Source organism: Drosophila gunungcola (assembly GCF_025200985.1).
Source record: "Drosophila gunungcola strain Sukarami chromosome 2R unlocalized genomic scaffold, Dgunungcola_SK_2 000011F, whole genome shotgun sequence".
Taxonomy (NCBI): domain Eukaryota; kingdom Metazoa; phylum Arthropoda; class Insecta; order Diptera; family Drosophilidae; genus Drosophila; species Drosophila gunungcola.
This window is the reverse complement of record NW_026453169.1, coordinates 851186-873069: the sequence shown is the minus strand read 5'-3', so window position 1 is coordinate 873069 and position 21884 is coordinate 851186. Positions and strand designations below refer to the sequence as shown.

General features: G+C 40.4%; 1 protein-coding gene across 1 annotated transcript; it reads right to left on the bottom strand.

Annotated features, from left to right (window-relative positions):
- Nucleotides 1-9179: 9179 nt before the first annotated feature.
- Nucleotides 9180-11416, bottom strand: LOC128255551 (gamma-butyrobetaine dioxygenase). The gene is made up of 2 exons (XM_052985211.1): nucleotides 10464-11416; nucleotides 9180-9695 (listed from the first exon to the last, which is right to left on the bottom strand). Exons 1-2 carry the CDS (start codon nucleotides 11354-11356, stop codon nucleotides 9371-9373), a joined length of 1218 nt encoding a protein of 405 aa, XP_052841171.1. The 5' UTR covers nucleotides 11357-11416; the 3' UTR covers nucleotides 9180-9370.
- Between the last annotated feature and the right edge of the window lie 10468 nt (nucleotides 11417-21884).

Below are 21884 nucleotides of genomic sequence, written 5' to 3'. Positions count from 1 at the left end.
CAATTTTCCTAGAATTAAAAGAACTCTGGGTTCCTTTTAATTATGAACTAATTTTCGAAAAACTGAAAATTAATTAGTAAATACACCTATACAGAAAGAACGCTTTATGTCACTTGACCAGAGGTATATTTTGAAGTTTTATAACTTCCCAAAATTATAATTAACGTACAAATTAGATGTATTTAATAAAACTTAAACTTTTAAATTTAATCTAATAAAAGTATACAGTTATTAGTGATATTGTAACAAATTTAGCACATTTCTGATCTTATTGTATCTGCAGGACAACCATCATGTGCGATCTTATTTTAAAATCTGAGTTTCAAATGTTTTATAGTTGATTACATCGCTTATTTAAATGTTATGATGTATGGACCATGATTGAAAATGATTAAACTAAATAAATTCCTATATAAACAAATATACGAAACTTCTGTGTGTAATGCAATTTTTTGGCTGATCATCATGAACTTTTAAGTTAATATATATTTGCTTAGTCTATCTAACGTACACCCAAAATATCTGTTACATAAATATGTATCTATTGTTTTTAGTTTTTATAGATACCAGATAATTTCATATAAAGAAAGACCAAATTGCTATTACATTTTTGATACATATTTTCACCGTGCATGACAGCCGTAACCGTGCAAATATCGACTGCATGGCCCGGGCGCAAACAACATGCTGCCCATCCAGGGAAGTGATGTCCCTACCCCTGCCCCTGCCCCGGCCCCTGTCCACCTCCTCATCCTTTTCATCGTCCGCCTCCCACTTCGGCAGTTGTAAAAACACGTTTATGGCCTCTCCCTTTTCAGAGTGTCTCGGTCTGTGTCCACATCCCACATCTTGACTGCATGCCAAAAATACTGCCACCGAAACGGAACAGAACAGAACAGAACTGAACTGAACTGAACTCAACTCAACCGAACTGAACTGAGCCGAACTGCACTGCACTTCACTGTCACCTAGCGATTACACGGGCAAGGATACGAGGATGCAGGAATGGGCGGCTCAAGGACGAGTGGGTATGGTAGTGGGTGGGTGGCTGGAGCAACTTTACGATGTCTTACGAAGAGGTGGGGGCGGCTCACACAAATAAAGTCGCGTAATGGGCCTGTTACTAATTTTGTGGACATGTAAAAGTTGCAGTCGTCCCAAGCAAATGCAGTAAAATGTCCGACAAACTCAAATTGGAATACACAAAATTCCCAAATGTGTTTGTTAATAGAAAACTCCGTTGTTAAGGGCCATTGTGAGAGCGGCGGTAATAAAAGATACATGAGCACTAATACTAACAGTTCTATACTTCGGTCTGAGATTAGAATTTAATAAAAATGCTTTTTTAAAATATTTGTTTGCATAATTGTATAACCAAAAGAACTTATAACTTACAAGTTATTAATGAGTTTAAATCCTTTTTAGTTGTTTTTTTGTTGTGTGGTGTTATACACAATTGGGTTATTTTATTTAAACTAAAAGAAAAGCAAGTATATTTAGGAAGCCCGGAAACTCAAACCCTAAGATTGGTACTTTAATCTCAAGTGTTTTAGGTGCTGTAACTGGTAACTGCTGACTGACCATTAAAAACTGGCAGCTCTTTCTCGTTTCAATTCGCTATGCCCCCTCTCCCTCTGTTGGGCTACCCGTCTCTTTCAGCTGCCCGCCCGTTACAAGGGAAATTGCATACGTTTAGGCGTTGGCTTTTTGGTAGCCCTGTGTTTATGTAGCTGTCACGGCCACGCCTTGTCGCAGTCGGCATTTTGCAAAACGCCCACGTTGCAGTTGCAGTCCGTTGCACTGGCCGTTGTTGTTGTCAACGCTTCGATTTTGCAGCTGCAGACAATAAATTTGTGCCCGCTCATTGTCAACTAAAATCAAAAACATAATTCAGAGCTGCCAGCCAACACACGAGCGCCAGAGGCCGAGGCCCCAATGTTATGGCATAAGCATAAGCATAAGTGTCTGTGTGCGAGTGCGAGTGCGAGTGCAAGTGCTGGGCATGAAATTAACACAAATGCCAAAACAGGAGCAGCAAGTGGGCGTGGCCCGGGGCTAAGGACTCCGGACGGAGCATACCACGGACATAGGACTTTAGAGCCGGCGTCCGTTTGCGCTTGCATTTAATGCATTCGCATTCGCAATCGCATTCCCAGCTACAGGGGCAGCCACATCAGCCGAGGACCGCAAATCGGCAAATCCATCTCAGCAGGCGGATACGTTTAGCCACAAACGCACACCTACACTGAGAGATAACGTTTGGCAGAAAGCGGCAGACAATTGGACTCCTTTTATGTTTAATTGTAATTGAATTGTAAGGAGTGTTTTCTCGTTCTCATGGTAAGTAAACGTTGATATAAACTGCGGATACAAGCCAACGCCTGCACTGAGAGCAAAGTATGTCAGGAAGCACACAATTTGAACCTTTTAATAAAGTATTTGCCTTATCATCAGATTGAAATTTTAAATCTGTACCCCAAAGTCAAAAGATAAAAAAAAATGTTTAACTGCTGATTTATATATATTTTTTAACTATGACTGAAGGAGGCAATTTGTCCTTTTCTTGAATTAAATTTCTTGAAATTTATTAAATATATTAAAATTTTGAGATAAGCTACAATATTCCAGACATTTTTTCGAGTTTAAAACCTACTGTTAGCTTATCATGAGATTTTGAAAACGAACCTTAAAAACATTACAGTATATATGTTAAACACACTTCTTGTGAAAAGTTAAAAAAATGATAAACGTTATTTCTGCTTTTAATAGAACTGTCAAGATAGATTATTAGAATTTGGACTTACTTGTGGACACAAACTGTTCAAACTTAACACTGGCCACTTCAATTATTTTCAACACAGTCATACAATACATTTATACAAACAATATGATAACAATAAAATAAATTTTAGAGTAAACTGAAAGTTGATTTACAATGGTCAATAACGAGTATTTCTTAAGACTCTATTTGGAAAAGGATTTAAATAAGATACAATTTCTTCTCTGTGGATACACAATAGTGGGCTGATGCGAATGACTTCCGGTAGTCGTCAGTGTTGTTTGTTTAAAGCAAATAGCAAATAACGTTCGAAAGGCAGCCTTCAAATATTCAGGCCACCCACTTGCCTGCTACAAACCAACAGCCGTCCAGCACACTAACGACCCACATGACAACCACTAATCTGCACTTGTAGTGACATTATATGGACATTTGTAATTTCCGGTCGATGCCATTTTTATAACCCCGTTCAGAACGCATAAAAGAAAATTTGCAACAATGGAGCTTACAACAATAAGCTGACCAGAGAAGAAAGGCGAAGGAGCAGCGTTTGCAGGGGTTGGCAAAAGGGTTTGGGATTCGGGTTGGTTTTCGGGTGCCAACTTTTGGGTCACAAAAGGCGACAACTTCAGCTCGTTTACTATTAAAAAAGGCACCCACATACCCACACACATAGAGCTGGCAATTCGATTCTGTTTACGAGCTCACATAAAAACATGCATTTTATTTCGAGCGCCCAGGAGTCAATGGCAGAGTGTGTCGCCGTCTAATGAGGCCAACCTGCCATAGAAAAAGGGGTGGATGAGCATACACACTCGGAAGACCTAAGCAAATATGCTGGAAAATGAAGGCATGCCACATTTGCTTAGCCTGTGAAAATGTTTGGCTTATTGCCTTATTAAGTTCATAAAAGTTTCGAGTATTTAAAGGCAACTGCAAGTGCTTATGAAATTATTGCCAGCACACAGATTCACAGGCTATGGCACACCTGTGCTAGGCCGTAAAGCAATTAGCCAAATAGCAGCTCGAATTGCAGCCAGCCTCCTATTACCCTCATTCCGCCCAAGGCATTTTCCGAGCCAATCTGCTGGATTTTCATTAAAAAGGAAATTGAAGTTTACAAGTTTCGTGCAGGCAAAACAATAAAGTTTCCTTTTATTTAAAGTTATCCAAGTTTCAACATAGACATATGGGGATGAACGAAAAAGTTTAATTTAATGCTAATCATAATTTAAAGTTTTAATATTTTGGAAATATATATTCAAAGTTGTTAAAGAGGAAAAGGATATAGAATCAAATGTTAAATATTTGGAATATACTTAAACTAACAAAAATTATAAGTAAATGAAGCAAACTTGAGCAAGTTCTTAAATTTTAAATGTTTACTAACGTAATATTGCATTTCTTGTACCAAAAAATCACAACTAAAATCAATTTGTTGTGGATAAACAGCGTTTGTTGGGCACACAACCCGTATGACAGAGTTCAGCCGGAGGATAAAGGACATTTCTTTTTTGGGTCTGCCCGGAGGTCGAAGGCGTAATTGCAAATAAGGTTTAAACGCTTGCTTCATTTGGCCCAGGTGGAAAAGTCAATATTGCGGCTTTAGTTGGGAAATATTAACTGTCTCCGGTTGCAGGCTCCTTGGCCGAAGGGTTCTTCGTCCTGCGTCGTGCGTCCTGCTTCCTGCGTCCTGGTCTAAAGGTAAACCTCAACTATTTGCATACAATTTGTAGAAAATAGAAAATAATCAAAGCAATGTGCAGCTAGCCGTAAAGGGGGCCAGTAAAATGGTAAAACGGGAAAATGGAAAAGTGTTTGAAATGGGGGGCAGGAGCTACTTAGCAAACATCAACACCTGTTAAGGGTTACACTCGAGAACAAAGCTGCAAATTGGCTGGTGGTAAGTGCAGCCATGGCTAAGGGCAACAAACCTCCCATCTCACACGCCAAACACCCACCCACCCACAGCACCACCAAAAACAACAACAACATCTAATCAATTTAACATAGAGAGTGAGACGGGTATACACACACAGTGAAAGAGACGGGGCGAAGGAAAATGGTGCTGACCGCAGGCAATAGGAAATGTTCCGGGTCCTGGCGATGCCATAGAAATCGGTTTTGGCCAGGACGAAAGCATGGGGCTCTTAACTTCATTATGAGATTTGTGTAATTGTTAACCAATTTACCGTTACGTTTTGCATGCCACAACGCACGGGGTCGCCCCTTGCCAGCCATCTCGATAGCACCCCCCGTGATATATTGTCCAAATTATAATGCCGGAAATGTTATTAATTCAGAGCGTAACTCAATTCCTGGCACTAATTACGATGCCGTTGCGTTGATGATAATGACGACGACGCCTGCAGCCATCAGCATTTACATTGGGCACGATGTCTGCGTCGATGCCAGAGATTTCAAACTGCTCAACCAGCTAAGCTGTTTCACATTTCTATATATATATATATGTTCACATACTTTTGCCATTTGCAATTTAGCCTCTCAGTGGCTGCAATTATGCCAATTGTTCATGCAACCAGAGAAATCGAGCTATTACACACGCTCACACACAGAAGATCTAATATTTGCGATTTCAAAACAGCAATCCCAAAATGTGGTTCGTTTTCTGTTTTCTGTTTTCTGTTTGCCCATAATATGTCCAATTCAGCCTCTCAAAGGTATTAGTTTTTATATTTTTCACACGCCACTCAATTAAATCATTAATTTTGATACTGACACCCTGCAATTCTTACATAGTTTATGAGAGGAATAAATAATAAAAACTAGTTTGGTGGCTTAAATATTCAAATAGTGCAATCATGATGCAACTTTTTAAGCCCGCCACTGACAAATACTCATGGATATGAGCAGTAGGATATAAATTCACAGCCGAAAAAACATAAATATTCACCTCCACTCCATTAATGTGAGTTTTATAGTCTGTTGCCCAACCGGTGTTAGCCTAATTAAAAATGTCAAATGATGTCGCAGCAGTCGCCGGCTAAATGGAAATTATTTGCATTCGCATTGTGGCACACGGATGGCGTTGACAACCGGCTGATGTTGCAGCATCAGTATTGGGCCAGGGATTTGGCCCAGTTCGGATTATGCCCCCACATTTCACACCAGAATGACCTTTAATTGTTTGATGGCCCACACTCACGTACGGTGGCGGCTCAAAAACCACTTTCGCTTATTGGACAGGATGCGGGAGCGCTGGTTTATTGATCGCCGGAATGCTTTTAAGACGCGGGCATAAAAATAATAATGATGCCGCGGCATGGTGTCAAAGGGGCAGGCAGCTGCACATAGAAATAAATATTTATATGGGCGGCATCTATAAATTGAATGGCGAATGGCGAAAGGGTTGCCGCCACGCCGCGGCAAAACTCAGGTGAGACAGGCGGGACTTATGGGCTTTGGTGCCGAACACACACACACACACACACACACACACACACACACACATTTCGACCTGGACATTTTTACGATGTGATTTCACATAACCACAACAGACGTGCAGACAAACAGGAGCAGGACGAACGACGAAGGACGAGGGACGAGGGACGAAGGACTCAAGGCGAAGTAGCGGAAAAAGACGACATAAGTTGCAGCCGCGCGTTGGTGATAAACTTTGAAATTGCCAGGACGAAGGGGGATGCACGGGAATTTATTACCCTCCAGCGGCATCAAGGAGCTCACATTCAGACATACCATACACCCACACCCACACCCACACACACAGCCATCAAAGAGCACAAGCGGATTCTAATAAGCAAAATGCGCTGTCCTGCAGCAGAATAGGAATCGGAATCGGAATCGGAATTATGGGGCATTACCCAAGCAGCAGCCTTAACCCATGTTTCCCCTCCCCGGACAGACTGACAATCACTCGTTGTAACCCATAGTTGTGGCTTGATTTCGGTGCCACGCCAAGCATAACCAGAGCATTAATTTTCGAGAATCACAGGCTAGAAAATATAGATGTCCTTCGCTGATTTTGCAAGTGTCAGCGCAAAGAAGAAGAAGGGGTTTCCCTCTCGAGTTGAGTTGATTTAATTCAATTCATGGACAGACAATGATTGCGTCAATTGCCGCATGTTTATCATTGTGACAGCCAAACTTGGCATTGTCCTGACCAAAATCTTGGCACACACAAGCCCGACCAAAATCCCAACAGGACGCAGGCCAAGAGGCAGAGCCGCAGCCATAGCGGAAATTGTGGAAATTGTATGTGAGCGTATTAGTTTGGCAATTGTGCAAGTGTCGCGCTGGAAAACCCTTTCCCCCGTCATGGGGAAATATCAAACTGCTGTTGCTTTAGCCGATAAAAATAGAAAATTGTGGCTATTGTGATCCAATAGTTAAAGCTGCCAATTTACATTTTCTGATCCTCGTTCGCATCAAAGCAAGTGTAATAGAATACGGATAAACTATTTTTAAGATTTTGTCGTGCCATATTTAAACAATGTTTTAAAGGATTTTAGACAAAGAACGTTATAACGAAATAAAACGATAGCTGTTTTACCCTAATGATATAAATATCAATTTGTATGTTTATGAAATTCCAACATCATAAACATTCAACAATAAATTATTTAATTTTCCAAATAATTAAAAAAGACTACAGCCTTAAATATTAAATTGATAAATAGAAAAAACATTTAAGGAAATTTCATTTTAATACTTTTTTTTAGAATTTTGAGAACATTTTAGCAAAGCAAAGTGGTTCTTAGGCTGATTAAAATTAAAAGCTTAAATTGTTAATGTTTTTTGTTGTATTCAATCAAAAAGTACTACCAAATCTTTTATTTTTTGTCTGCATATGTCTCAATGGTACAACATTGATCCTTAAAAATATTGAATTACCTCAATTATATTAACTACCAACTTAGAACTTGTCTTTTAAATCATAGTCAAGCTACTTTGAAAGCAGCTTCCTTACGAAACAGTCGCATTTTCGATTCTGTCCCACAATTTGTGCCTTGGTTGACCATATTGCCAATTAGGGGGGGTTCTTTTTGTTGGTAAGGACTATATATATATAATATATTGTACCTACCCCAGGGGTACAATTCAAGGCAGGTTTCAATTACACATTATGACTGCTGCACGGTCCGCTCGAAACTGCAGTAAAATTTCACCTACCCCGAAACGCACACACATTCCGAAAGAAATTGGATTTGCGACTGGTGGCTTTAGCCAGCCTTTTCTTTTTGGCCATTTCCCGTTTGCATTTGGCTCGCTTTTTATGTGCCCCCTGCCCCCACCCGTTGGCAGTCGAAGTTCCCGGCCCGTTGACTTTTATGAACTTATAAACAAGAGCCGGGGCAACGGCAACCCTTTCGGCCTGTTGCTGCCACAGCTACTTCCAGTGCTTATTATGTGGATTATTAGAGGGATTTACTCGCTGCCATGTACAAATTCATGTGCTCCAACTCGGATTCCGGCTGCTGCCTGTCGGATGCTGGATGCTGGCTGCTTGCTTCGCTCTCACTTGGTCTTGGTGGCATCAATGACATAAATAAAAAGATTTCCAAAGGATTTGCCTGCGGTCCACCGCACCCAAAACAACCGAAAACAAAACACCCCGACATCCGAGCCAAGACAAACCGAAAGTTTCTTTCTGTCCCGTAAAATTCGGGGGGCTTGGAACCAGAGGTGTGTGGGTGTGATTTACTCGCATGCCAAGAGCTAAGAGCTCTGGCAAGTCGGTGTTGATCTCGGCATTGCCATAAATTGATAACCGAAATACATACATATATAAATATATATGTGTAGACATTGTTGAATCAACTGGCCACTGGTAAGCCACTTTGTTGCCCGGCGTAAACAATGACGTGTTCTGGACTTTCACTTCCAGTGGCCTGTTTGGCTGGCGGGGATTCTGTATAGAAAGGGTGATTGCTTGGTATACCCTGTAAGCACACTCAAATATAAGGACTGATAACTGTGTTCAAGAAAATAAAAGAAATGCAAAGGTTTCCCTATTACTTTCAATATTTAAGGAGGTTTTTTTGCAAAACATACTTTAAATTTTCCAAAAAAATATATAAAAAATGAAACTTCTAAAAATAAATTTCCTAGATTATTTATAATAAAACTTCGAATAATATTAAGTTCAAGCAATTTTAAAAAACACCAAAAAAAACCAATATAAATAAAAAGGATTAAAGTTTGCTTTTACATATTAAAATTTTCTTATGTACAAACAGTAAATGGTACACAGTCTAATACTCCAATCACAATCATACAAGGTATCAATAAATCCAATGGAATAACTTATCAGCCAGTTGCTTAAGTTTGGCAGATTAGCTCACCCGACTTCCTCTACATTGAAAGGCTTGAAATCACATGTTTCACCCAATTAAAAAGCTTCAATTAACATTGATGTGTGTCAAAGGCGGAAAACCATTAAAATATTGTTTATTGAAAATGTCAATGTAAGCTTAATATCAATTAAACAATAAATTCGAAAGTAAGTTCATAATTCGATTATCTCTAAGGCCGCTGTGCGGTGTCAATCAATGGGGCTGGCATTGATAGATGGCTAATTAACGTCGCAATCACAACACACGTGGCTCCAATCTAAGGAGCACCAGGTGCGGCGGCATTCCGCAGGACCCTCAGTCGCGAGTACACGATGTCCCAGTCGACGAAGGCGCCTAGGATGTGGCGCACATTGCGGTCCGTATCGTCGTACCCGGTCCTTCCGTGCACCAGGCGCAAATTGTCGAACGTGAGCACGTCGCCGGGCGTGGTCTTGAATCGGCACGAGTGCTCGTGGGCCAGACCCACGAAGGTCGCCATCGCCTCGTACCACGGACGCACCTGCTCCATGGGCACGCTGAAGTGGCTGTCCCGCTGCGGAATGCTGTGGTTGATGCGCACACACCGCCCCTCGGCGTCCAAGCTGCAACGGATCGAAAAGGGGGGCAAAATGTGGTTAGCCAGTAACAATGTTTTCGTGTCTGCCATGTCCTACGTTTAAATATTTAGTGGACCTAACCAAGAATATAAATTGCTAAGAAAAACTCACTATTTATGGCCCAAAACAATTACTTGGCCGAATTTTATTAGTTTTTTTTGGACTATGATTTTTAAAAATATTTTAAGGGCAACTAAAAATATAAAACGTTTAACAAAAAATTATAAAATTGTATTCTGTTAGATCTTTTTATCTGAGATGGTTACATTTAACTCAAACAAATCTCAATACCATTATCCTTAAGTTTTATTTTTACCAAGTTTATTGTTAAATATATTATAAAATACAAAAATTAAAAGTTTATAAAAGTTATAAATAAATTTAAAACTAAAAAAACAATTTCCAAAAACCTTCGTATTTTTAAAAAAAATTAACGTCACTCTAGAGCAAGAAATATTAATTTTAACCAAATTTGTTTTAAATCTTAAAGTTTGTTTAAACCAATCTTTAATTATAAATAAATTAAAAAATAACCAATTAAAAAAAAAAATTGTGTTAGTTAAAAAACCTTTACCTCACTCTTGGGTAAGAAATATTAATTTAAAAATTTTATACCACACTTTATGTTAATCAAATTTCTTAGTTAGTCAATAAGGTTTTAAAACTCTACACTCAAGTTAAACTCAATAGTTTCAGAATACACCTAGATATTATGAAACCCTTTCTATAGGATACCAATCCTACTTTACTCACTTGATTACTGGTGCCCGCCAGATATTGTGGAACTGAAGATCGCCGTCGCTTCCGATGTCCGCCCAATCCACGGGCGTCTGGCAGAGAGCGCGGAACTGATCCGGATGCCGCTCGCGCATCAGCTCGGCCACGTAGAAGGCGTCGGTGAGGAGATTGACTCCGCCCGGGGAGGCCGACTGCTCCAAGGTGTGCAGCATAGTCACTCCCGGCAGGTACTCGAAGTAGGGCATGTCCGTGTGGAGCGGAAGAGGGGCGGCCAGGTAGGCATAGTTACTGGCACCCGGCTGAGCCCGGACACTGAACTCCTCCCCGTAGGTGGTGCGTCTCATGAAGCCCACGCGGTTGGATAGTCTGCGCAGCACGTCCATTTCCAGGGGCGCCTCCTTCACCAGAGCCACTCCGAAAACAGCCAGGTGGTGGAGCCACTGCTGCAGCGCCGCATCACATGTGATCAATTCTTGGTAGTAGAAAACTTCACGGATTTGCTCGAAATTCTGACCGCTCCACAACTTCTGTTCAGGACGGTAGAATTCCTCTAGGTAACGCTGGCGATTGGCAGTTGAGAAGTCCCGCTCCCGCAGCCAACTGTACGGATACTGGGAAGCGTGGCCATCGGACCACTCTATATACAGGACCTTCTGCTCCACGTCCACGCTCTGCCGCAGGACTCGTACACTAGTGTCCAGATTGTTCCACAACTGGGGCAGCCTGCTCAAAGTCTGGGGCAGATAGCACTCCTGGCAGCGACAATTGTCGCGCAGCCAAATGTCCGGGAACTGCATGTCCTGCCGATCGGGATCCGGCACCTGGACGAGGCGCGGTTGATCCTGCTCCTTCGGCGAATCCAGCCTGGGCGGCAGGCAGGTCAAGTCTCGGCGGTCCGCTTGGAACATCTTGTGCTTGTACAACCAACGACAAGGTCTTCCGATTGCGGAATGATTTGCGGATCGGTAAGCGAGCAAACAGCTCACCCCGAGGGGTACGTGGCCAAAAAGCTGGATCTGATTACTGATCGCGTGATGTTTACATCTTAAGCTACACTGAAAATATTTAATTATTCGCAAACTACATGTAAAAATATTAAAAATTTAAATCTTTTTTCGAAACTGCAAGTAAATTAAAAAATAATCAAATTAAGAAATTGACGTAAGCTAAGACCCTTTTTTTATTTACACTAGAAAACAAAGCCATTTTAAGATCTCACAGGGAAAGGTATACTTGAAGAGAAAAGAACAAATTTAAAATGAATTTACCTAGCATCCCAAAAAAAGCGTAACATCTGGGTATAGCATTTATTATAAATAACTCAGATATTTAGAACAATATTTTTAAAATTTAAAAGATAAATCTACTTTTTCGTTCTATAATATATTTTTATTAAAAAAAAATTTCTTATATATATTTTATTTTGTTATTTTTCTGTAGTTACCAAATAAGTATTAATAAACTTATTTAAAATAAAATAAGAATTCTGTCGAAATGACAATTTAAACGCAAACCAAATTTACATTTACAATAATACAAATATTTACTACTATATGTAGTTAAAAATTTTTTTTTTTAAATATACCAAAAAATTCTGGAAGCTTTTAATTAAAAATATTTTTTTTTTGTTATATAGTAGTAAGGTAATTTTACAAGTTCACAAACAATTTTTGTTAGTTTATAATTACGAATTATAGGGGCGGCCCCCTATCATTACTGGTACTAAAAATAAAGTAACTAAAAAAATTGTAACTTAAACCCTACTTTTTACCAACAAAATAATACAAAAATCTGTAAGCCAATTATAGTCTTAAACAAAAACCAAAATGTTGTATTTTTTTTTATCCCTTAGCAATCCTATGTGCGCAGTGCATAATGCTGTGGCAGCGTTTTACGCTTTGTGATAGATTCTCCCCTCGCTTTAATCCCCCGCCACCGGCAGTGTAAAATTAAAAATGCAAAATTAATTTTCGCATAAAACTGCAAACGCCAGCGATTTTGCATAATTGTTTGTCAGCTGCAGTTGTGTGTGGGGGAAGCTACATCTTCGACAGCCTTTTCATGGCGCCCCTGCCCCTGGAAACGCCGTCAATCATTGTTAGGCGCATTGATCACTTCATTCGCGCCCACATGCCACTCCCCCTCAATTTTCCCCAGACCAATGCTGATTGCAACGCGAATATTTTGCCCGGCAGCGGGAGAAAATCATAAACAATAACCATTTCATGCTGGGGAAACAATGGGAAAAGAATCGGCAACAACAGTATCTGTTAACCAGTATATATGGCGCGATTTTTAATTATCACTTTCGCATTCGCATTTTGTGTACGAGTATTGTCTGCCGCGAACACAACTCGTATCTATCCATCTACGGCGGCTCTATCACCGCCGTTTCCATTTCCATTTCCATTTCCATGGCAGGCCTTTTACGCCTCGAACAAAGAAAGCAAACCGAACAATCCATCGAAGGCTCAGCTTTTAGCCGAGCACAGAATTCTTCTTCACGGGTGAGGGTATTTCAAAGGGGTCTTTTTAATTTTTTAGAAATTTAAGTTTTTAGAGTGCAAAAAAAATTTCAAGAAATTAAAGAAAAAAGAAAAAAAAGTTTGTGCAGGTATGTAGATAATGAAAATTAATGAAACCATTCTATAACTAAACAAATATCGTAAGTCCCAACAAAATTTGTAAAAAGGGTTTTATTTCATATACAGACTAAAAAGTATACTTTGAAATATACATTTTTATTAGACTTCCATTAAATCATGCAAACAAATGAACAAAACCTTTTTTTTTCCAAAGAAATTATAGAATAAGGAAAAACTAAAAAAATATGAAAAAGGTCTTTAATTTCTCAAAATAAGAAATTTCAAATTGATTTGTTACCAATTCTATTAAAAAATCACTTTTTGTTTCTAAAAAATCTTAAGAAAGTGATACCAAATTTATGTTATGTTAGGGACTTCAAACTTTTTAAAAGAGCGTAAGAAATTCGTGTGAAAGCTCCGGCAAATGGTACATTTAATGCATTGTTTGGAAGGAGAGACAGTTCCCCCAGAAGAACTTTATTGTTTTCAATTAAAAACACTCACAGCCCATTCAGCTAACGAATCCATTCGCTCGGCATTTTTCAGGCCTGGCATTCATAGGCTCGAAGGCAGCGAAAGCCGGCGACGTGACACAATTGCAGATGCAAGTGAAATGTAATGAGGTGTAATGAAAATGCATTCAAGTGACAGTTTTTCCCCACACTCAGGGCTCCTTCCGCCAGCCCACCTGCACTTAACAATAATCAAGAACAACAAGAGTTACAAATATCGATGAGGCTGAGTAATGAATTTCTGGGAAAAAGAATTTGTCAAAGCATTGGCTTAAAATACCTGTATAAACGATCTCCGGGAGTGAATTTTAATTTGAGTTAAGCCATTTCGAGACAAACATATCCGTGTTATCGACATTTTTTTTCGCAACCGATCAAAACAAACCGCAAATTATGCAAAAACATCGAGTGTAACACTTACGAAAATTAAACGAAACCCGCAGGAACCACAACACATTCAGCGAAACAATACCCAAACCGAAATTGGTTTATGTTTATTTATTTCGTCGGCCGTCAAATGGCAAATAAATCGGTTCCAAGTTCCGCTCACAACGGTGGTTTTAAATACAGAAATATTTATAAGGCCAAAAGCGCAAACGAACAGGTGAGTGAACTCGTGGATGAGTGGAGTTAACAATGCCCGTCTAACGGAGTGGCACAATGGCCAACGCTTTGGGCCTAATTAGCCTCGTGAGCGGTGTGGATTTTGGATCCAGGATTTTTCGGGTATCCATGACAATGCCAGAACGCATAATTAGGCAGAAAGTGCGACTCTTGAGAACGGACCCAAATTAGTCTTGCGCGCATTGTGTTTCCGTCCGGCCAAGAAATCCTCCAGCTCAAGCCGCGTAAATGGCTCTAAAAAATCACAATACTGGATGGCGGATGGCAAAGTGCAGTAAGTAGCTGCGGCCACTGTGGGACACATAAATAAATGTGTGCCCACCAAATCCGTAAATATGATTAAGTGCAAAATTTATTTACAGCTCCCTGGTTGCTTTTAAAAAAGGCAAGCAGAAAGATGCCGAAAAAAAAAATACGGTTCCCCGTGGGCAGACAGGCGGAAGGCAGTCAGAGTCACCACCTTCCGGTAGTGAAAGGAAAGTGGTTGGTGGAAAGGTGGCTGCTGGCTGCTAGCTGGTGGCTTGTGGCAGCTGCAGGTGCCTTATAGCCAACTCGATTACAATTACGTGCGCTAATTGCACTTTAAACGCGTCCGAGCTTGCCAAGCAATCCATCCGACCGACGGCTTGCTCGCTGCCCGCACAATTCTGTTTCTCATTTTTATGGCATTTCCTTTGGCACAACTTACAGTGCAACTACATAAATTTGCAAACACGATGTCCTTGCCCAGGACTTCACTTCACTCCACTCCACTCGCCCCCCCTGACCCAACTTACAGCCCGTGACTATTCCGGCCCTCGCATTGTAATAGCTGTCGCTCCGGTTGCCAAGGCTACCGAGTCATCGTCACCACTGCTGCCGTAACTCAAAGTGACGCTAAATTTAGTTTAATACACACACACAACGCAGTGGGCAATAAGTGTGTTCTTATCACAAAACTACTCATTAAATTCAACATTTTAAAATCACTTTCGAAAGTATTATTTGTCAGTGAATAGATTTCACCTCATCACCAGGTATTTAACTTTACTTACTGATTAAAATTAGCCAACTACATATCCTATACATACTTTATCTATACATACATATGAAATACGGGGGTGGTCAAAAGTATTTACTCAAATCAAATGAAAAGATGCTTATAAATAGTGTAATTAATTTTGACCACACCTGTATGTATGCACGTTCAAGCCTTGTCGCTTTTCTTATCTATTAAGTACACTTAAAAATCATAAAATTTATAATTCAATCCAATCCAATTTCTTAAAAGCATTCAAGAAACTACTTGTTTTGAAGGTATGTTTTTACTAAGGTCAAATTTTTAAACGATATCAACCATAAATGTTTTAATCAAAATAACCAACATTTTAAAATACATTCTCAAAAACTCAATCTCATTGTAGGATGTTATTTTATCAAAATTGTTTTAAAAGCGTATTTAAAACAATACTTAATGATTTTTAAATCCAGTTTTATAGAAAAGTCTAATTCAAGTAATATTTCATATAGTATTTTATTAGACCTAATTGCCACAATTATGTTAAGTTATTCGTACTTACGATCTTCATATCAGTTAGCTGTACCACTGTGCCGGTAAAATAAATACAAAGCTGTCTTCTTAGTCGGCAGCAAGTGGCCCTTATAATGGGCCAAGGCGTAAGTCCATGTCTGGCTGCCTGTTCACCTGGCTGACTTTCCGCCCCCCCCCCCTCTTTTAGGCCACCCACCCAAACTCCCTCACCTGCTGCATGGCAGTTGGTTCTTTTGCTCATTTACACATTTTATTACGTATGCGTGCGTCGGTGCAAAAGCAAAGTTTGCAGTTTAGTTTGCCATTAACGTGGCCATAAGCGCTGGCCACCCTGATATGTACGCCTTTCCACCTGCTTGCTATTCATATGCAAATAGCGGCAGCGAGGTGTGTTTCGAGAGTTGTAACCAGTAGGAGTTTCCTCCACTCAGAAAGTTTCCTAGCCAGCCTGGCTAAATCAAAGCCTGTAGCACGCTCATGGCTCAATGCATTGTAATTGTTAGGTAGTGTGTGCGAGTGTGTTGTCAAAACTGAAGTTCAGAACGTCGTCTTTTCCTTAAGAGCACTTTGTACACTCACAAAAATAATAGAACATTTTTAAGAATTTTGTTGATGTTGAAGTTGTTTTCGTCCAGAAAATGTTGATTTAAGGTCCATCTATGCTTACCGAAAATTCAGTAAAAATGATTGTAAATGTGAGGGCCGTAAATGACTCTGAAGAAACTGGAAACTTATAAATATAAACCAAAATACTTAGTTATAAATACTTTATAAGCTGTTCTTTACTGTTTCTTAGGAATCCAAAATGTGTTGCTGTGCTTTTATAAAGTAAGGCATGTGTGTGTGCGTGGGCGGGCTTGCGGGCAAAAGTTTTTAATGTGAAAAGTGCAAAGGAGAGTGCAACCCTCATGCGAGAAGAAAAGCATGTCACTCGCAGCCGCCGCCGCCCCTGAACCCCCTTTTTGGGCCACGGCCCGCCACTGTCACTGCATTTTAATTTACTGCATACCTTGAGGCGCCATTCGCCTGCGCTCGCATGCCAAGTGGCAAAGTCCAATGTACGCTCCGCCGCCAGAAGAAGCTGACTTGTTGCCTTCCTTGGCACACAGATACACACCCACACCCACACCTGCACCCACACCCATGCCTATGCCCGCCCAGATGGGGATATTCCACCCCTTGTGACAAAGTGGCGCTGCGTTTTGCATTTTACTGCAAATTAAAGGATTTCTTTTGCCTTTTCGAGTTGACAACTTAAGATACTTAGGCATAAAAAGCCTGTCATACATGTCTGCCCTCATGTGAGGGTGTGTGTGTGTGGGACTGTGTGTGTGTGTGTGTGTGTGTGCGTAAAGAGAATTAAGTGCAGTGCGCTTTGTTGAGAATCACTCGAAACAAAGCCACAGGATGCTGCGGGCCCCGCCCCCTTACTCCTTGAAAGCCCACCCTTTCTGCTGACATGCGGGGTCGTCCTGTCAATCCTCCAACCCATTTTCCGATTTCCTGCACCTTTCTCGCCTGCGTCCATTTTATTATTTTGCCTTGATTATTATTTTCCATTTGCGCAAAATTAAAATACCCCCAACAACAATGACAACACAACATTTTGGGTAAAAAAATAAGAGGAAATAGAAAAAAATTGCAGTCTCCATTCAGGCGCAAAAAATGTGGGGAAAAGGGAGGGCTGGGGGGATGCATGAATAATGTGAAACTGAAAACTTTTCATCAAAAATCAGCCAAGGGCTAAAACTGGACGTGAAACAGGCACAACAGATCCCCCAGATTCCCAGCTATTGGGACTATCTCCCTCTCTGTCTCTCAGTGTCCCCCTCCTCTCGCTCCCCTTCCCTTCCCTCTCTTCTGAATGTCCTGGCAGATAGGGAAAAAAAGAACTCTGACAGGACGCCATGAAAAGCTCGCTTTGGTGTGACAAATCAAAGACTAACACTGAGCGCTTTGGTTAGAGCACAAAACGCACGCTCGGATGACTGGCAGCAGGGAAGAAAGAGACGGGGCGAGACGACAAGAAAGAGAGGGGGAGATCGGACAGGACTGGGCGGTCACATTTGAAAGCCGCTGACAGCTGCAGCTGGTTAATGGCGAACCTAACCAGATGGTAGTTCACCAAAAAAGTGAAGCATTTAGAGAGCTTAATCAAAGGTTCTTAGATAATGCAACTTTCAAAATACCAAACAAATGTTCATCCTTTAATATAGATTTAAATAAAATTTAAGATTTGTAAAACAAGCACCTAAAATCAATTCAAAAAGAAAAGCCAAGCAAATAAATAATTATAATTGCATTCTTTTAAATAATACAGTTCTCAATTAGTTAAAAGTTTTGTTAAACATAACAGACATAATTCATTCACTTTTAAAATTTTTAGCAGTCTTTAAAGGCAAACGATTGCAATATAAATTACAAGTATTTAAATATATGTTCTTTATTTTATATATCTCGTAACTTCTAAGTTTGAATTAGCTGTATTTATATTTCATAAAACTTAAAGGGATTTTTTTACTTTTACAGTGCCTATACCATGAAGCTATTTATCACACTTAGATAGCTGACAATACAATACAACATTAAATTTTTACTTATATTAAAAATAGTTACTGAAATTTAATCACGTCTAACATATTTCTTTAAAACTCGTAAATTCGAGGAAATCCATCAATTAAAACACGATTGAAACCCAATTTTTTTTGTTTTTTTTTTTGGTTTTATTCGACTGCTTCTCGCACATCTGCAGATTGTGTTTCGATTCGTTTCGCTTCGCAAACAAAAACCCCACTCGATGGGTCGATTTTGAAAAACCGCCTGAACCGAAAGAGTTATTTCAATTTGCAGTGTTTAAAGATACTCGCTTCTTTTGATAGCGCATTTGCGAATAAAATACAACAAAACATGGGGAACTGCAGCATGGCGCTTGTTATTTTTTGCTCTCTAATCAGAGCTCGCGCGCCTGCAAACAATGGTCTTAGTACGAGTATCTGCATCCTCCCACTCACCATTCGCCATTCGCCATACACCATACACCATTCCATGCCATTTCAGCTCAGCTCTGCCCAACCAGAAACCGAACCCATTCGCATCCTGGCATCTCGGCATCCAAGCATTCTAGCATCCTAGCATCCCTGTGCCAGGACTGTAATGAAAAAGGGGCAACAGCTCGCTGTTGCTTTTGGCATTGTTCCTGCTCCGGCGTGGCTTTACTTTTATGCACATGCAATTCTTTATATTTTTGCCATATATTTTGCCGAGCACAAATTTATTTGCGGCCGCAATTCCAATTCCCCGCTGCCAGGACGAAGGACGATGGTACTCCGGTTATTGTTGCGGCTGCAACATTGGTTAATGCTCCGGTTACGGTGGCATGGAGGGCGGCTTAAAGTGAAATGCAGGATTTCAATTTGTCATTCGGCTTAAAGAGCCTGACAGGAAGCAAAAAGCCTCTTACCAACGAAAGGGGGAATGGTTATGGCATCCCATCAGCCCACAACTGACTGTGTTAATTGTTTCTGTAAAGTTTTTAATAACTCCGGGCAGCAGGCAGCGACTTCCATCAGTCTCATTATTTATTTGTAATTTAATAAACAACAAGTTGATGGCTGGAACACTCTCACACCCCCTTCACTCCATGGCACTTAACCCCATCAATTGCCGTGGGCCAAAATGGCAGGCAGCCATAGTCATCGACGTTAACGGGTTTCCTGACTATTATTTGGCAGCAATTTATTTTATGTGAAAACTTTGTCAAGCTGCCTTCGAAGATTTTTATGGAGTCCCGAGATCGCAGATCGCTTCCATTTTGCCCGCGGCGTCAGCTTGAATTTTATTGCCATCGTGCATATTTTAATGAGGCATTAAAGCCTCTGCTCTCTACGCGGCTTTGATTTTCAACCCCACTCCCGCCACGAAACATACACTCGTAATTTATGAGCAACTAAATATTTACTGGGTGTGTGTGGGTGGCCTGTGTTTGACTTTGCTCGTCCCAATGTTTGGCTGCGTTTGCCGTTTTTAACACTCGATTACTTTAAATGCCATCCCTCCTCGACGCCCCTGCATTTGACTTTGCCTGTCAATATTTGTTTTTGGCTTAACTAGCACATACACACCCGTACACACGCACGACTTACACACCCCCCCCCCCCAGAGAGTATCGCCCACATCAGCATATTCCTACGGAGTTTTCAGCTCTGTTTGCCCAGCTCCTTCTTCCCCAACTTATGTAATGAGTATTTGGTTACACGAATCTTTGAGCTGACCCTTCCACGCATTTCGCCAGTCGGCTCTTATTGAACGAACGCTTAAATTACTAAGCAAATGACTCATTTATCAACTGCAGCGAACGTACTCGGGATTAGCATGGCCTGTCAGCAGTCCCCCGAAGGGCGATTTCATTTAAAATGATTTAAAGGACGAACTGCGGGACAGCCAATAGCACTGGGCAACGCATAAATTAAAACTCTCGGCATCCGCCAATGACTGCCGATGGGATGCACTGCACCCATCATGGCCATCATGGCCATCGATTGACATTTGAACAGCGGGGCCTTGCAAATTTCGCACTTTGCTTCCAATTAAATCGTCGACAGTGGGTAATTTCGTTCGACAGCTGCAAATCAGTCAATAATGTTCGTTAGATCTAATTGGTTTAAAATCACGGTTTAGCTGAAAAAAAGATTAAAAAGACTTAAGCTCTAAAATTTGATTATACATGGTTTTTTTCACACTTCAATTTGTGGAAATCATTAAGTAGCAGCAAGTATAATGGTTTTACTAAAGAAACGAGCTTTTTTAAATCAAACATAAATTCATACATTTTAAATTCATAAAGTAAAAATGAATTTTTCCAAAAGAATATTGCACATTGATAATATTGATTTTAAAATGTGTATTTAATTTCATGACAATTGATATTAAGTTTTGTTGACTGGCCTTAACTTATTGGTATACATAAACATAAACATTAAATAATAAATAACGCTAAAATTTCTTTCGCTTGGTCTCTCAACATCAGCGTTAATCAGGTAAAATCTGCAAATTCTAGCTTTCAAAGTTTTCGAGATACCGGCGTTCATACGGAAAAACGGAAATTCTGACAGTCAGACGGACATGGCTATAATGTATACTATATAATGCCTGTTTCATACTTTTCAACGAACCCTTTTACTCTACCAAAGCGTCATTAAAATAAAATGGACTGTTAGCATTTTGTACACGAAGAACGCAGCTGCAAGCCAAACAAATATTCGCTTTACGTTCAAATGCTCGTGATAAGTTTTAAGGTGAACCAGATTAAGCGTAATGGATACGGCTCTGGCACAAAACAAATCGAGTGGATCCCGCCTGACTATATCCTGTGCATATTCCAGTCAAATTTATGATTGTTTGCATTATGCGTTTAATGTCGCTTGATTTACATTAGTTTGCGCAACGGAAAAATTGAATTTTCCGCGCTTTGTGCTGAAAATTAAACAAAACAAAAATAGGAAAGAAAAAAGCGGAAAACGTGCCCAAGGAGCAGACGCAATATGCAAATAATCTGCGAATTTATAGGCTTTCCCTGGACTCCTTGCGCAGCATTCAGCTACAGCAACAGCTGCAGCTGCGACCCGGCATTAAGGTCCTGAGTGGCATGCGGCTAAGCCAGGTTATTATCTTTTATGAACTGAACTTCCCTGTGATTGGTGTAATGTGGTAATGCGATTGCGGGGGCCGAATGATTGATGCATGTGCAGAGATGTCACACGGAACAACATGAGCCCGAAAACTTGCCTTGACATTTCTCGTATAAAGAAGGCAAAAAAAAAAAAAAAATGAAATCAAAGCGAGGGGAAATACAACGTTGCTGGGGAAGGTTTAGCATGCATGTTCTTCGGAAAAATCCATTAAAACACTCGAGTCCGACAGACGCGACGCAGCGCTCTCCAAACAAGGAAAACCAGAATGCATTTCCGTTAATAGTGAAGGCGGCTTTGAAGGCTGGCAGCCACACTTAGACGCAGCACTTGTGGTTACCCTTAAACCTTAAACCTTCAGGACCCTCCTCGCACCCTCGCAGCACATAAAATGTTATTGATATTGCAATTTTTAGCATTTTGTAATTGAGGCTAAAGTTGGTGCCTATCGCAGGCACATCAATTGTCTGCCAGATACCAGCCCGAGCGGATAACTG